Source organism: Phocoena sinus, chromosome 8 (assembly GCF_008692025.1).
Source record: "Phocoena sinus isolate mPhoSin1 chromosome 8, mPhoSin1.pri, whole genome shotgun sequence".
Taxonomy (NCBI): domain Eukaryota; kingdom Metazoa; phylum Chordata; class Mammalia; order Artiodactyla; family Phocoenidae; genus Phocoena; species Phocoena sinus.
In genome coordinates, this window is record NC_045770.1 from 39,246,135 (window position 1) to 39,260,572 (window position 14,438).

The 14,438-nt window shown below is 45.9% G+C and overlaps 1 protein-coding gene across 3 annotated transcripts in view; it reads right to left on the reverse strand.

Moving 5' to 3' along the window:
- The window catches only part of AMOTL1 (angiomotin like 1), a 137,425-nt gene that overhangs the window by 23,950 nt on the left and 99,037 nt on the right, over positions 1-14,438 (reverse strand). For all 3 annotated transcript variants that reach the window (XM_032640083.1, XM_032640081.1, XM_032640082.1), the window contains exon 7: positions 527-672. In XM_032640083.1, the coding sequence (XP_032495974.1) occupies positions 527-672 (146 nt within the window). The remainder of the gene's footprint in view (positions 1-526; positions 673-14,438) is intronic.

Below are 14,438 nucleotides of genomic sequence, written 5' to 3' on the forward strand. Positions count from 1 at the left end.
CTGCGAGCCAAGCACCAAGTCGGTCCTGGATTGGGGGGTCATTACCTGGCCAAGCTAACTTCTGAAAATTGGAGACAGGTTTGCTGAACACAACCCCAATCCCACCGCATCAGAAGACCTGGCCTTTTTTATGCAATCGAGAGCCCAGAGACACAGCACTTGAACTGTTAACTGAGTCTCTTTTCTCCACAGGCACCAGTGGTTCCCAGTCCTCCCATTTATTTTCAGCCTTGGACACCTGCCAGCCAGTGGGCAGCAGCCTGGGTTTATGGCTGAGACTGAACTCCTTGCTGATGGTTATTCACGTCTGCCTCTCATCCTCTGCCCGGCTCTGGGGTGGATAAATTCTGTTTTTATTCGTTTTTATTTGGGAGGTCACCTACATCGCTCCCCTGACTCAGCTCCCTTGGAGTTGGCTCTGGTTAAAGTCGCTGGGTTAGGAAACGGAAACGGAGGCCCTCGGGGCTCTGTGCACTGCACCCCACCCCCTGCGCCCTACCCCCACCCCGCCCCCCCGCAGGCTCACCTCCTCTTCCAGCTTGATGACCCTGGCCTGGGCGTTGCTCAGAGCCTGGTCCAGGATCTCGATGTGTCTCCGGTGGTCCTCACTCGCGGTCCGCACTGCCGCTAACTCCATTTCTAACTTCTCCTTTTCCTTCAAGAATTCTTTGTCTAGAAGGAAGATGGGAACAAAACGACCTCTATCAGAAGGCACTCACCCTCTGGGCTCACTGCCAGTCTACATCTGGCAAGGATTAAAAGTAAAAAAAGCATACAAAAAGTAGAGGGTTGAATTACTGCCTTTGCTCCCTATTCATAGTGGTGGTGTGTGAAGCAATGATTTTCTCAAAAACCACTGTCGGGCTTCCCTGGTGGCGCAGTGGTTGGGAGTCTGCCTGCCAATGCAGGGGACACGGGTTCGCGCCCTGGTCTGGGAAGATCCCACATGCCGTGGGGCAACTGGGCCCATGTGCCACAATTACTGAGCCTGCGCGTCTGGAGCCTGTGCTCCGCAACAAGAGAGGCCGCGATAGTGAGAGGCCCACGCACTGCGATGAAGAGTGGCCCCCGCTTGCCACAACTAGAGAAAGCCCTCGCACAGAAACGAAGACCCAACACAGCCATAAATAAATTAATTAATTAATTAAAAAAAAAAGTTAAAAAAAAAAAAAACCACTGTCAACTATAGGTATAGTCCAGGTCACAGTTCCAGAGATGAACGGCACAAAAAGAACCAGTGACCCTGTGTTCTCAGGGACTCACTTCTGTACAACATTTACTTTAAGGCTGCAAATTAACCTGGGACCTATGATTTTCTTTCAGGCTCACAAGCTCTCCAGCTCCTACCTTCCAAACCAGTGATGGAAAGGCAGGCAATACTAACGATAATACTAACGCTCTCATTCATAGAGAAATAAACCAAGGTGCAGAAGGTTAAGCTTTCACTCTGAGGCCAGGCGGTAGAGGGGAGCTTCAACCCGGGCCTCCTATCTCTGTCTGGGTCCTCTTGCATATGACCCGGCCTCACCTTTTCTCTTAGTTCTGCTCAAGAGAAGAAAGACAAAGTGCTCTGGATGTGGGGAAACAGCTGTCCTCTCATTCAGTGACACTGTAGCTGACGGTGATCACTGTCACTCTGCACATGGAGAGGAAAGGCTGCCTCACAGTGGCTTCCACACAGCTCTCCTATAGACTCATCCACCAATTTACTTAAGCAGGCAGGGCCCACGCTGTCATGAGATCAGTGTCATTTACTGAAAACATTTCTCCTGTTACAAAAACAATGCAGGCATGCCTCAGAGAAGTTGCGGGTTCCGTTCCAGACCACCGTAGTAAAGCAAGTCACATGATTTTTTTTGGTTTCCCAGTGTATATAAAAGTTATGTTTACACTATACCGTAGTCTATTAAATGTGCGATAATAGCATTATGTCTAAAAAACAATGTATGTACCTTAATTAAAAAATACTTTATTGCTAAAAAATGCCAAAACAATGAAAACAGTAACATCAAAGATCACTGATCACATGTCACCATGACAAGTATAATAATAATGAAAAAGTCTGAGATACTGTGAGAATTACCAAAACATAGCATAGACACATGGAGTGGCTGCTATTGGCAAAATGGCGCCAAGAGACTTGCTAAATGCACGGTAGCCACAGACCTTTAATTTGTAAAAAATGCAGTAAAACAAAGCGTAATAAAATAAGTTATGGCTGTACATTTTATTTTTAAGGTAATTTAGAATATTTAGATATGTTGATTATAATATGGAAAAACTCGAATGGACTTACTGTGTAAGATTAAGGGATTGGTTAAATAAACTACAGTAAACCCTACAATAGAACAGGATGCACCCATTAAAGCTAAGTAAGAGAATATTAGTGATGAGGAAAAAAATCGTCATTGTTGAAAAACGGTGGTTACAAAACCCTATGCACACTCTTCCAAATTTGTAGAAAACAGGCTGTATAATTATAAGGGTAAGGGCAACAACAACAGTTAGAAATTGATTCCTCTGTGCCCACACCACTCAGATGCCTCATACTGGTTACCTAGTCCTCCTAGCAAACCAAACTGAAACACCAAGAACCAAAGTCTGCGAGCTATACGAGCATGTGACAGTGGTTTCACTCATTCATGATTTCCTTGTATAGCCATTCATTCATTAAGCGAAGAGTTATCAAACATTAAGGACCAGCCTTATGGGCACTAAAGCAATAGAAAGAACGCTGCCCGTAAGGAGCGGGGGGGAAAATGTGGTTTTGAATACAGGCAAAGACACTTTAAGGCTGTCAATACTCAAGAAACAACTCGCAATTTTAAAGCCGGAAGGGATCATAGGAAACACCCCCATCCAGTTCTGCCCACTTTGTTTTACGGGTGAGGAAAGGAAAGCCCAGGAGCAAAGGCACTCATCCAAGGTGCCCCGCCAGCTGGGGCAGAGCCAGGGCCAGATTCCGGGTCTCCTGATGGCCACTACAACGTCCTTCCCGCTGGACGGCACTGCCCTTGCTTTGTGAGCTTATGTTGACGGGAACAGGGCGCAACGGAAAAGCTTCGGAACGAACAGAATGAAGGAGCGGACTTGTAAAGCGAGCATTGGCTGTGATGCCTAGAAATAATGGCGCCTCTCGGAAACAAAACGAGGCCACCGGGATTCTGACCCAGAAGAGAGCCTTGCTTTGGGGCTTTTATACCCCACTGCAATGACCAACTGCCCTCCCCGCTTCTCCCTTTCAGTGGCATGAGATGCTGCCTCCGAAACTTCCTTCCCAGTGCATGGAGAACGGGCACGTAAGAGGCCTAAACAAATGGGCCAGGAGCAGCCCACTGGCTCTGGGGCCCACCATCCACTGCCACCAGGGTGGACCAGAGCATTTCACGCTTTCTGTGCAAAATACTGACATTTGAGCACTAGCTCCCTGGGTTTGGACAACATCTGAACAGGCGTGGTGCCCACTGCCCTCGTCCAAGCTCTGGAGGGCACCCGGGACTTAGTCACTCAGTGGGCAGGCCTGGGAATGAACGAATGAATGAATGAATCTCTACTGTGTGCCAAGTTCATTGCCAATGGTATAATAGATGGCAGCTCTTGTTAGCGTTTAGCATCCTTGGGATCTCCTGACAGCCTTTGTTATGCAGCAGTCCACTCTACCTCTGAAGCCACCACTCATCAGATGGCTGGTACTGACCCTGGACGTCTCTGGTTCCCTTCTCTGCCCAGGCTCCCTGAACCTCACAGGGCGCACATCAGGACAAAGATGTGGGTATCAGACGAAGACTCCATCCATTAGCTCTGGAATGTTTTTCAGGTCTCTGGAATTCATGGGTCCAAACATCTTTGTCCTAAGTTTGGTGACTTTAGACCTCAGGCTGAAGCAGTATCAGTTAGTGTCACTCACACTGGCTCAGAACTCCTTGTCCGTGGACAGGAAGCGGTGTTCTCGATGGCAAAGTTTTAAAAACGATGTTCATGACAATTGTGATAATAACAAAACGTGCTCATGTCTGTTGAATGGGTACTGTGTTCCAGGAATGGCGCCTTATATTATTCCCTTTAATTCCTCCATTTATATTATTTCCTTTAAGTTTACTCTATGAGGTAGGCGCTATTATCATTTCCGTCTTCCAGTGGAGGAACATGACATTAAGAAAGGATAAGTAACGTGTCCACAGAAGTGATGCCCGTCAGTGGGAGAGCGAGAACCGGCATCGGCCTCTCTCTAATGCATGTTCAAAGGCACGGCGCTATACTGTCTCTGCTGTGCAAGCGTGCGGGGATGAAGACCCACAGAATAACAGAAGCAGGGGGCGTGGGAGAGCGCCATTGTAACACAGCTCATTGTGGCACAAATTTAAGTATGTCACAGATCATATCATGTATCTCAAAATACAGCAATTAATCCTCATGTGTATCCCTTTGCAAATATTAATTAATTAAGCATCTGCTACATGGAGGCATCACAGAGTACTAGATAAAAGCATGGATCTAGGGCTTCCCTGGTGGCACAGTGGTTGAGAGTCCGCCTGCCGATGCAGGGGACACGGGTTCGTGCCCCGGCCCGGGAGGATCCCACATGCCGCGGAGCGGCTGGGCCCGTGAGCCGTGGCCGCTGAGCCTGCGCATCCGGAGCCTGTGCTCCACAACGGGAAAGGCCACAACAGTGAGAGGCCCGCGTACCGCAAAAAAAAAAAAAAAAAAAGCATGGATCTAGAATCAAGCTTCCCAGGTTCATATCCAGCTCTACCACTTATGGTTTTGTGACATGAAGTAAACGGATGTCTTTGTGCTTCAGTTTTCTTGCCTTTAATGTGAGGATCACAATAGTACCCACTTCAAAGTGCATAGAGTAAGTACCCAGTAAATGTCAACTATGATAATGCCAAGGTTATTGCTGCTGTCGAAAAATTGTGATAAATCCTTGGGCTACATGGTGCATAGGATGGAGCATTCTGCTCTCAGCCAGGTGGGAAGAGTGTCAGGGACATAGGCAAAGGCAACGGGACCAGCTGCTCTAACTGATGCTTGCGCAGGGACTGTGACAACGCAGGAAGGACCCCGACCTCAGGCCAGGGTGTGAGGAGGAGGTGGTGCCCAGGCAGTGAGCCTATGTGGTGGGGGTCACTGTGCCCCTTAACTCCCTGGAGACATGGGAACTGGGTGTGTCAGAACCACTGGAAAAAGTTATCTCTTGGGAGATGCCAAGGGTGAGTCCCATGAGTGAAACCACCTCACAGGGAAGTCCTTTCAGTCTGTTTATTAGCTAAGCCCCCTTGGGATGGATCTCAAGAAAGATCAGCCCCACACTGAACTTTTGGCTGTGCTCCAATGTATATACTGAGAATTCCTAGAACAGGCAAGTTGACACAAAGGAACTCTTGCCCAGCGTGGTCTGTTTACTCAGTGGATACGAATTACCCTCAACTGTGTGGAGCAGGGCATTGTTTAGCCTGATGGCTCTGGTCCCATTTACACAGAGGATGTCTGCTCGCACACAGTTTATTCTGGAAACCACAGCGATGGCATGGGCTTTGTAGCCAGGCCAACCTGGTGTGATCCTGGCACCTTCACATACTGGTTCACCTTGGACACGTGACTTCCCCTCTCCAGACTCCATCTCCTCAGATGGAACTAACAAGACCTATTTTGCAGGACTGTTATGAGGATGAAAACGATGACCTGTAAAATACCTACTACGGGGCCTGGCACATAACAGATACTTAATAAACAGCAAGAGCTAAGACACATGACACCCAGGCACTGTGCCTTCAGTTTTACAACAGAACTTCATTTCCTGAATCCTTATATCAACTCCACTTGACAACTGAAAAATCGGAAGCAAGATGAGCTATGATACTTGCAACAGGCCAAATGGTAGTCGCTTTTGTGCCTCTACCCCTAGGTTAGTCTCCTTGCTTGAAAAAGAGCAGAAGTGGATGGAAGTGAGAACTGGGCCCAGAATTTAAAGATGCTCCCCTTCCATCTTACCCTTCTTTGCCAGCTCTGCGTAAGCTTCGAAGTGGACGGTCTGGTGAAAGAGTTTCTGCAATTACTATCTGAGCACTAAGCTTGACTGCTAGCTGAACCATTGGGTGGTGGACCCCAGTAACCTCTGTTGAGAAACAGGTGGAGCATGGCGTGGGGTCTGGCAGTGGAGGTGTCAGGGCACCGTGCGCCGTGCTGCTAGTTTTTAACGCAGTGCTCCAACTTATGGCTGGAGCTCATGGCGGCGTGCAAAGCAGTAACCTGGCCCTTCTCAAGGAGGTATTAATTTTCTAGGCCTTTCCTGATATAATGGGTTTTTGATGAGTTTTTCCCTAAGCCCAATATAGCTGGAGGGACGGAGGAGTCTGGTTGCCACCAGTTTGACCAAGGGGTGACTAATTCACTAGAAGGCTTGGAAGGCATTTCAAGCATTTGGAGAAAGAGAGGTCTTTCTCCAAATAGCATGATATCACCTATATGTGGAATGCAAAAAAATGATACAAATGAACTTACTTACAAAACAGAAATAGACTCACAGACATAGAAAACAGACTTATGGTTACCAAAGCGGGTAGTAAGGAGGAGATAAATTAGGAGTTTGGGATTAACAGATACACACGACTATATATAGATAACCAACAATGACCTACTGTACAGCACAGGGAACTATACTCAATATCTTGTAATAAACTATAATAAAAAAGAATCTGAAAAGGACTATATATGTATACGTACATATATATATATGTATATAAAACTGGACCACCTTGCTGTATACCTGAAACTAACACAAAATTGTAAATTAACTATACTTCAATTAAAAAAAAAAAAAAGAGGCAAGTGTGTCCTCACCTGGAGTAGACAGCTTTCACAGTGGCTGCCCAGACAGCACTCCACTTGGAAGCATGTTTACTATACTCCTCCCTTCACAGAGCTAAGTTCTGAGCAGCCCATCTGCATCACAAAACCCTGCTCACCCTCCCCTACCCACCACTCCCATTTGACAGGATCAAACCTGAAGGGCCCTGTGACCCAAGCAGAGTCACTTACAGTCTCTGGTCTGGGACCGTGTGAGGGGGAGCCTCTGGGCGAGAGGGGGATGCTGACACGGAGAGGCAGCCCAGCTCTGAGGCTAGTGAGCACGTCCCACGTGTGCACTAGAGAAACAGAGCAAGCACACGGTGGAGAGTGAAGACTCACGCAGATGGACATGGAGAGATGGATGAGCGTCCACGGTGAGAAGGAGAGCGGGAAACAGAGCCACACGGACCAACACTGAGCCCCCCAAAACCATCTGCCCCTTGATTCTCACAAACAGGCCAGCCCAGGCCCCCGGCTCCTGGCCCCTGCGAGGCCCGCCTACACGTCCTGCCTGGGGCCTCCTTCACACACAAAGATACTTCTTTAAAAAAAAAAAAAAAAAAATTCCTCTTATCTGGGCCTAAGCTAGCCCAGTTGGATTTTTCTTTTTGTAACCAAAAGATCACTAAGACACTCTCTGTTGTTTCTTTACACCTCTATTCCCGTCTCCACCAAGAAAGGACTTGATAGTAATGCCTTAGGACAAGGCTGACCAACACTAATGGCACTGACTCTGGTAACTAGTCACTTCACCATGCTGGTAAAATGGACTCCCTCTTCTGAAAAGACGTCTGAATAATTACTTGCCATATTATCTCTTCCTAAAATGTTTCCTCCTGTTTCTTCTTCCTCAGGATTCTTTGGCCCTGAGTTCCATATCCCGGCACCATATTCTTATAATTCTGAGCAGCTGCTGGAGCCTGTTCCGAGGGTCAGCTATGATTTATGGGGTAACTGAAGTCAGATCCTCTTGGAAGTCCTTTCTTTTTTTTCTTTTTTTTTTTGCGTTACGCGGGCCTCCCACTGTTGTGGCCTCTCCTGTTGCGGAGCATAGGCTCCAGACGCGCAGGCTCAGCGGCCATGGCTCACGGGCCCAGCTGCTCCGCGACACGTGGGATCTTCCTGGACCGGGGCACGAACCCGCGTCCCCCCAATCGGCAGGCGGACTCTCAACCACTGCGCCACCAGGGAAGACCGGAAGTCCTTTCTTTTGAGGTTGTGGGAGTGGAAAGACAACAGGAAGGTATTCCAACTACTTCGCTATCCGCAAAACTATTTAGGTTCATTCTGCCTCAAAGACATGCTACCCTTGGAAGCTCATTCTTATATCCGCCCTCACCCCTTCACCCCGGTTTGAGTGTCAAACTGACAAACCCGTAAAGAGATCCCCAAAATATTATCCAAACAGAGCACTGTTCACATCGTGTAAGAGTGATCTGTTCACATGAGGTTTATTTGATACAAAATAACACAAGAGCTGACCTACCTTTAAAAGCCACACTCATTCATTCGGAAATGAAAAAGCGATAGAATACAAAGCTGACCCCATAACGCCCCTGGTTTGGCTTTTTGTTATCTTTTAAAAATTTGCTGATAAAGTTTCTCAGGTAAGGGAGCTCGTTATTTCAGAAAAGGGTGTTGGGCGCTCTGCCTTCCCTGTATGCATGTGCAAGTTGCCATGGTTCCAGGCAACGGGAGACAAGGGTTGTGAGTGGGCAACTAAATAGGTCTGTTAACAAACACAGGGACACTCCAGCCAGGGCTTGTTTTTAAATGGCTGAGAGTGAACTGTTTTAAAACGAATTGTGTAATAAAGAAAATTAAGAAGGGGAGTTCAACCAGACTCTGTTCTGCAGAGCCCTGGGAGAGAGAAGGATGGGGAGAGAGGAGAAAAGGGATGCAGTGGGCCAAGTAGGAAGGAGGAGGCTTCTGACAAACGCACCCCTGTCTCAACCAGAAATCTGTTCGGGTTTCGTGCGTTTTACATACTGGGCTTCCAGATACGCTTCCTTTTAAACAAGAGCTCTGAGTTTGAAAGCCAGTGGTTCAGACATTACAAGAGAAACACAGATTTGTGGAAACGGCTATTGTTAAAATGTAGGGAAGACATTTGTTTTGAGAAATGAATCAGTACGAGAAAGTGAGGCAAAGACTGAAGTGTGAAGGATTTATTCAATCTTTGTTGCCCCAAGTTAAAAGGAAAAGAGAAACTTTCCCTTTTACAAAGTATTATGGCAGCAAAATTACTCTAACATGCAAATTAGTTTCCCAGGCCCACCCTAAAGGCTACACACTGCACGAAGCTTTTCTGATTCCTTCAGTAAAACAGATCTCTCCTGTACGGGAGAACCTGCACACATACACTTTGCTGGGGGAAAGTAGTTCTTTCACGAGTCGTTATACCATATTCTGCTTGTACTCCAGGTACAGTGACTGATGTCTGTCTGACTTATCCTTCCTACTGGGCTTACTTCACAATGTGTCTAAACCCCTCTACCTTTGTAGGACTTTAGGAATCTAAGATAGCGTGTTTCGTATGTGAAGAAAGAAATATGACAAGTTTAGGCAACAGTCACTGAATAAGAGGATCCTATCGATACGAGATCAAATTCTAACTGGATATTTAAAATAAAATTCAAAAATGATCCTTTTCAGATGCTTATCACTGGAAAGTAACAAAGCAGAACCACAAAATCTTCTAGTAATAATGGAAGAAAACAACACATTTTGGTCTTAACATACTTAATTTATCCATTGCTCTTTAATATCCAGGAAGTGAGTTTAATACCCCAAGGTGCTACTTTTTGTAGCACCAAATGTAAAATATCTCAGGTATGATTTGGTAAAATATTTATTTGAATACCAGTAAAAGCTCTCTTAATATAACTTTTTCTAATCTACTCATTCTTCATATTGCATTTTTTTTTTTTTTTTTTTTTTTTGCGGTACGCGGGCCTCTCACTGCTTTGGCCTCTCCCGTTGCGGAGCACAGGCTCCAGACACGCAGGCTCAGCGGCCACGGCTCACGGGCCCAGCCGCTCCGCGGCATGTGGGATCTTCCCGGACCGGGGCACGAACCTGTGGCCTGCATCGGCAGGCGGATTCTCAACCACTGCGCCACCAGGGAAGCCCCATATTGCATTTTTATTTTAGAAACTATACTTATACACCCGGGTATAAATCATAGGTATTTTTTTACCTGCCTAGATTTATACATATGTAGCCTGCAAACTCACTTGACTGAATATACACCCATTCATCCAGCTCAGCTTCCACATGTACTGTTCAACCTTCTACTTTATTTTTTTTTAACTTGAAGTAAAAATGTACTGCTACTTCTGTGTCACTGCAGACAGCATAATAACAAATGAAGCAATGAATTAAAGACGCCACATAAATACAGGATGCACAGGGCATTTGATTTTGACTGTACACCTACGCGTGAATCGATTAACAACTAAACCTGATAACTTACACTTTCTATAACCTCCACAGAAGTCCCTTTTTGCTTTCTCTTTTCTTAATACAAAAAGGTAAATAACATACACGTCTATTTCCAGGTATGACAAAGTAAGACCCTACCAGACAATCTGGCTGCCCCTGCAGAAAACGGCCATGAAGCCTGGATATAATGCAGAGAGCAATGACCTGACAGGAGTGAAAAGTGAGGCAGGCCGACAGATGGCGTGAGAGGCCACTCACTGCAGAGGACAGAGCTGCACCTGTGCTGGGGCTAGACTGTGGCCATTGTCACATTTCATGGCACTGTACACTTAAAATGTGTACACTTTATTGTGTGTACATATAGGTATATATTATATACCTATATTTGGTTTAATTAAGGCATTATTATAATATGTATAATAAAATGATGCTTTCTAAATGCACCCTTTGAAGGGCAGATATGGCTTAACGCCAAAACCTGGCTGAAAGATAGAAGTTGATGCTGGGGAAATTGTTACATCTGGGACAGAAGGGACTCAGTCTACGACTGACCAGGGAGAAAGAAATGCATCACCTGCAATTATATGTTCTCCCTTCCTTAACTTCTGCGACCCCTCCCATTGTCATTTTTGTAACTTGCTTTGAGCATATCCTTTTATTCTTCTTCTTTCTACCAAACCACAGTCTTTGGCAGCAAGAAGAAAATTAGTAGCAGATGCAAGCTTATTTTTAATGGTCCAAGACCAAATTTTCTGAACTTAAAGCAAACACTTCGTCCTGTCAAAGTTCTTGAATTCCACTAAGATACAACTGTATGTTCTCCCTCCAATTCATGAACCAAAAATAATTTCAAAAACTAATTGTAAGAAATTATACCACAGGGTTACTCATTGTGTTCTGCTAATTTTTTATTCTTGTCATCCAGAGAACAAAGAGTTTAATTTCATAGACATTTTGAGAAAACTTTTAAGAGTCTAAACTCTATGCTGGTCTCGACAGTTTTTTTTGTTTTTGTATCTGTAGTGGATTATCCAGCAAGGCCTTTTATTATAATTGGCTCTGGTTCAAAGACAGATGTAGAAGTCAGAAACACAGAATGTTCATTCCAGTAGTTAGCACTCATTTGAGATGACTTGAATACATTATTATTAAGTCACATTACTGGGCTAAATAATTTGCAGTAAGACTTCTAGTACAAGAATTATTTATGTTCGCTTACTAAGGCTGGATTCCTCTCTGGGTAAAAATGTGAAAGCTTTCATCACCCCCAGAGCCAGCAGAGATGACCTTTGGAGAAGGGGAAGGAGAAAACAAGAAAAAGGAGGTGTTCTTGTCATGGTCTTGCATTAAGCACCTAGGGGGCCTTGGACAAATCATCTGATCATCCTTGGTCACAGTTTCTTCTTTAACGAAGCATGGAGGCCGTGCTAAACGAGCTCTAAAATCATGGGGAGTCCAACCCTGCCACCTCTTCCCACCTCCCTGGTACACAGGAAGTGGCTCTCCAGGGTCAGGATGCCCTGGGTTCAAAACCTGTCTTCTCCACTTACCTGCCTGTATGACCATGAACAAGTTACTTAACCTTCCTGTGCTCCAGTTTCCTGATCTATTAAATACCTGTAACACCTCCCTCACAGGGCTGCTTGGAGGATGAACAGACGGTGTACCTACAGAGGTTAGCACGGTGCTTGGCTCACAGTAAGTGCTCAGTCCATGGTGGCAGCTGTTACTGCCGTTAGATGACCTGAACCAGAACCTGAAGGCTAGATTACAAGGGAGCACCCCTGCAACTCCACCTGAAGATAAACTTTGAACCATCAGATCAACAGCCTCCGGAAACTCTGTCACTCCCAACGGCCATCAGATGGCCTTCTAATGAGCTCTGGTTCAGAGGACATGTGTATTGCTGGTAACCAGACTTGTGACCTTTCAGGTCCTTTCCAACCCTGATATACAAGATCTGCAGACATCATCTCACAGCAGGAGGCTTATGGGAGGATTTACGGCCCTGCTGGGAGAGGCCCCCCTGAGACCTCACTACCCAGGCAGTTACTAGCCGTGGCTAACCACAGGGCTGTCCTGCCCAGCCCTGTCTCCATCGTGAGCTAATTGTGGATCCCCACTGGGCTAACTAAGGTTTGTGACGGCATTTGTATGTGTCTCGTTTTATCTAATGTGAAATAATCACGCTCAGCCGATTAGGAATTAAGTAAAAGATGACCGTGAAACTCTCCCAGGAAAGAAAATGACAGTTATATCCCGATTTATAAATTAGGACAATTTACAAAATAAGACCTAAATACTTCCGAAGTTCTTTATTTTCCATCCTCCTTTTGCTGGGGTTTCTTCTTTCCCTTTCTCTTCCATGACCAGTGCCTGGAGCAGAGGTTCACAGGCTATGCCCTGCAGGCCAAAGCCAGCCCACAGTCAGGCCACTTGTCCACGGCTCGTCTATGGCGGCTTTGGGGCTACAGGGACAGAGTTGAGTAGTTACGGCCCCCAAGCAGAGAATTATTTACATTCTCGCCCTTTACGGAAAGAGTTTGCCGACCTATGGCCTAGAACACTGCGCATTCATGGTAGGTAGCCAATAACGGTTTTTGAATACGTGATAATGGTCATCATTTCATTCAACATCCAATAAATGTTTATTAAATGCTTCTAAGCACCAGGTACTGTGCCAGCTTCTGAAACACAGTGACCTGGGGCTACGATGGTGAGGATGACGGCCAGGGTCCATGCCTTCGTGGTGTGGACAGTTTAGTACGGGAAGAGAGCAAATGATCATCCAAACGATTCCTTATTTACAGTATGATGAGTGTTTACAAAGGGAACAGGGTACTGGCAGAGTATATAAAAGGAAGACCGGATCCTATCTCAGGCAGCCTTCTCTGAGTAACTGCCATTTAATTTGAGCCGACACCTGAACGTGGATTTCTTGCCTCTGAACTGCCAGCGAAAGTGAGGGGTCCCTGAGGCCACATGAAATGCAAATGGGTTTCAGTCTGCTTTTCAGTCTGTGCTTCCTCCATCCATCCGTCCAGCTATGAGTGCAAGGAACACAGAGCGTAATGAAGTTCGAGACACTTGATTTTTCAATCCCCAAACAGGAATGCCAAGCAAATAAATAATTTTAAAACCAACAAGGTGAAAATCATAAGTCAGGTTCACCTGTTAGACACTGGATATCGACACATGACCAAGAGACCGTTCTGCTATCGGCTCTGGTTTTTTAAGCACGGAAAATCGGTCTAAATGGAGGAACATTACTTTTCACACTCGGGGAAAGTGATGGAACATAAACAGATGCCCTGCAGCCTGGGTGCGCTGCTGGTTGTCATGGAGGTTTGAAGTTTCTTGGTGCTGCCTGTCAAGGTTGATCAAGCGGCTTAAGCACTCATATGCTCTGCCTTCCAAACCCAGCAAGGCTCGGCGGACCACCCAGGCATTCTTTGGGAACACGGCCCATTGACCCCACCCTGAAAACTGGCAGGTCCTTTCAGAGAAGGTGGAGGGAGAATGCAAAGGAGCAGGAAGGAGTGCTGCAGAATAAATGCATGGTATAAAGTCTTCTTTGCATTTCCTATCATCGATTAGCCCGAAGAGCTCTGCTGGCTCAATGGGGAGATTTATTCCTCTATTTCTTTAGAGGAAATGTAGGTACAGGGAGATTAAGCATCTAACTTCAGGTCACTGAACATGTCAGTGAGAGCCCAGGAACCAGAAGATGCGGTAACTGATCCAAGATTAGTTGCTTTAGCCCATGCCTACAAAACCTTTGCTTTCTAGAATCGCACAGTACTACTAAATATAGACGTCATCTAAAAGATCATCTCCTTCAAAGGAGAATCATTCATTTAGGGCAAGAAAATTTTCTTGGTTTAAGAGATGCACCTTGGCAGGCTTCGTGGACGATTCCTTCCCCTTTGCCCGGGAGCTGATCTGTGGTGTCTGGCATGATCTATGGATTGGTTAGTGTGAAAATATGGCCGGCTGCTACAAAAACTTTCATATACCATAACCAGCTCTCATCTCCAACATAACCACAGCAGAGTAAAGAGAAGGCGTCAGGGAACCAGAAGTCAACTATATTGTAGCATATAGCAGTCATTTTCATGAAAAAATACTACTGTTCCTCATAG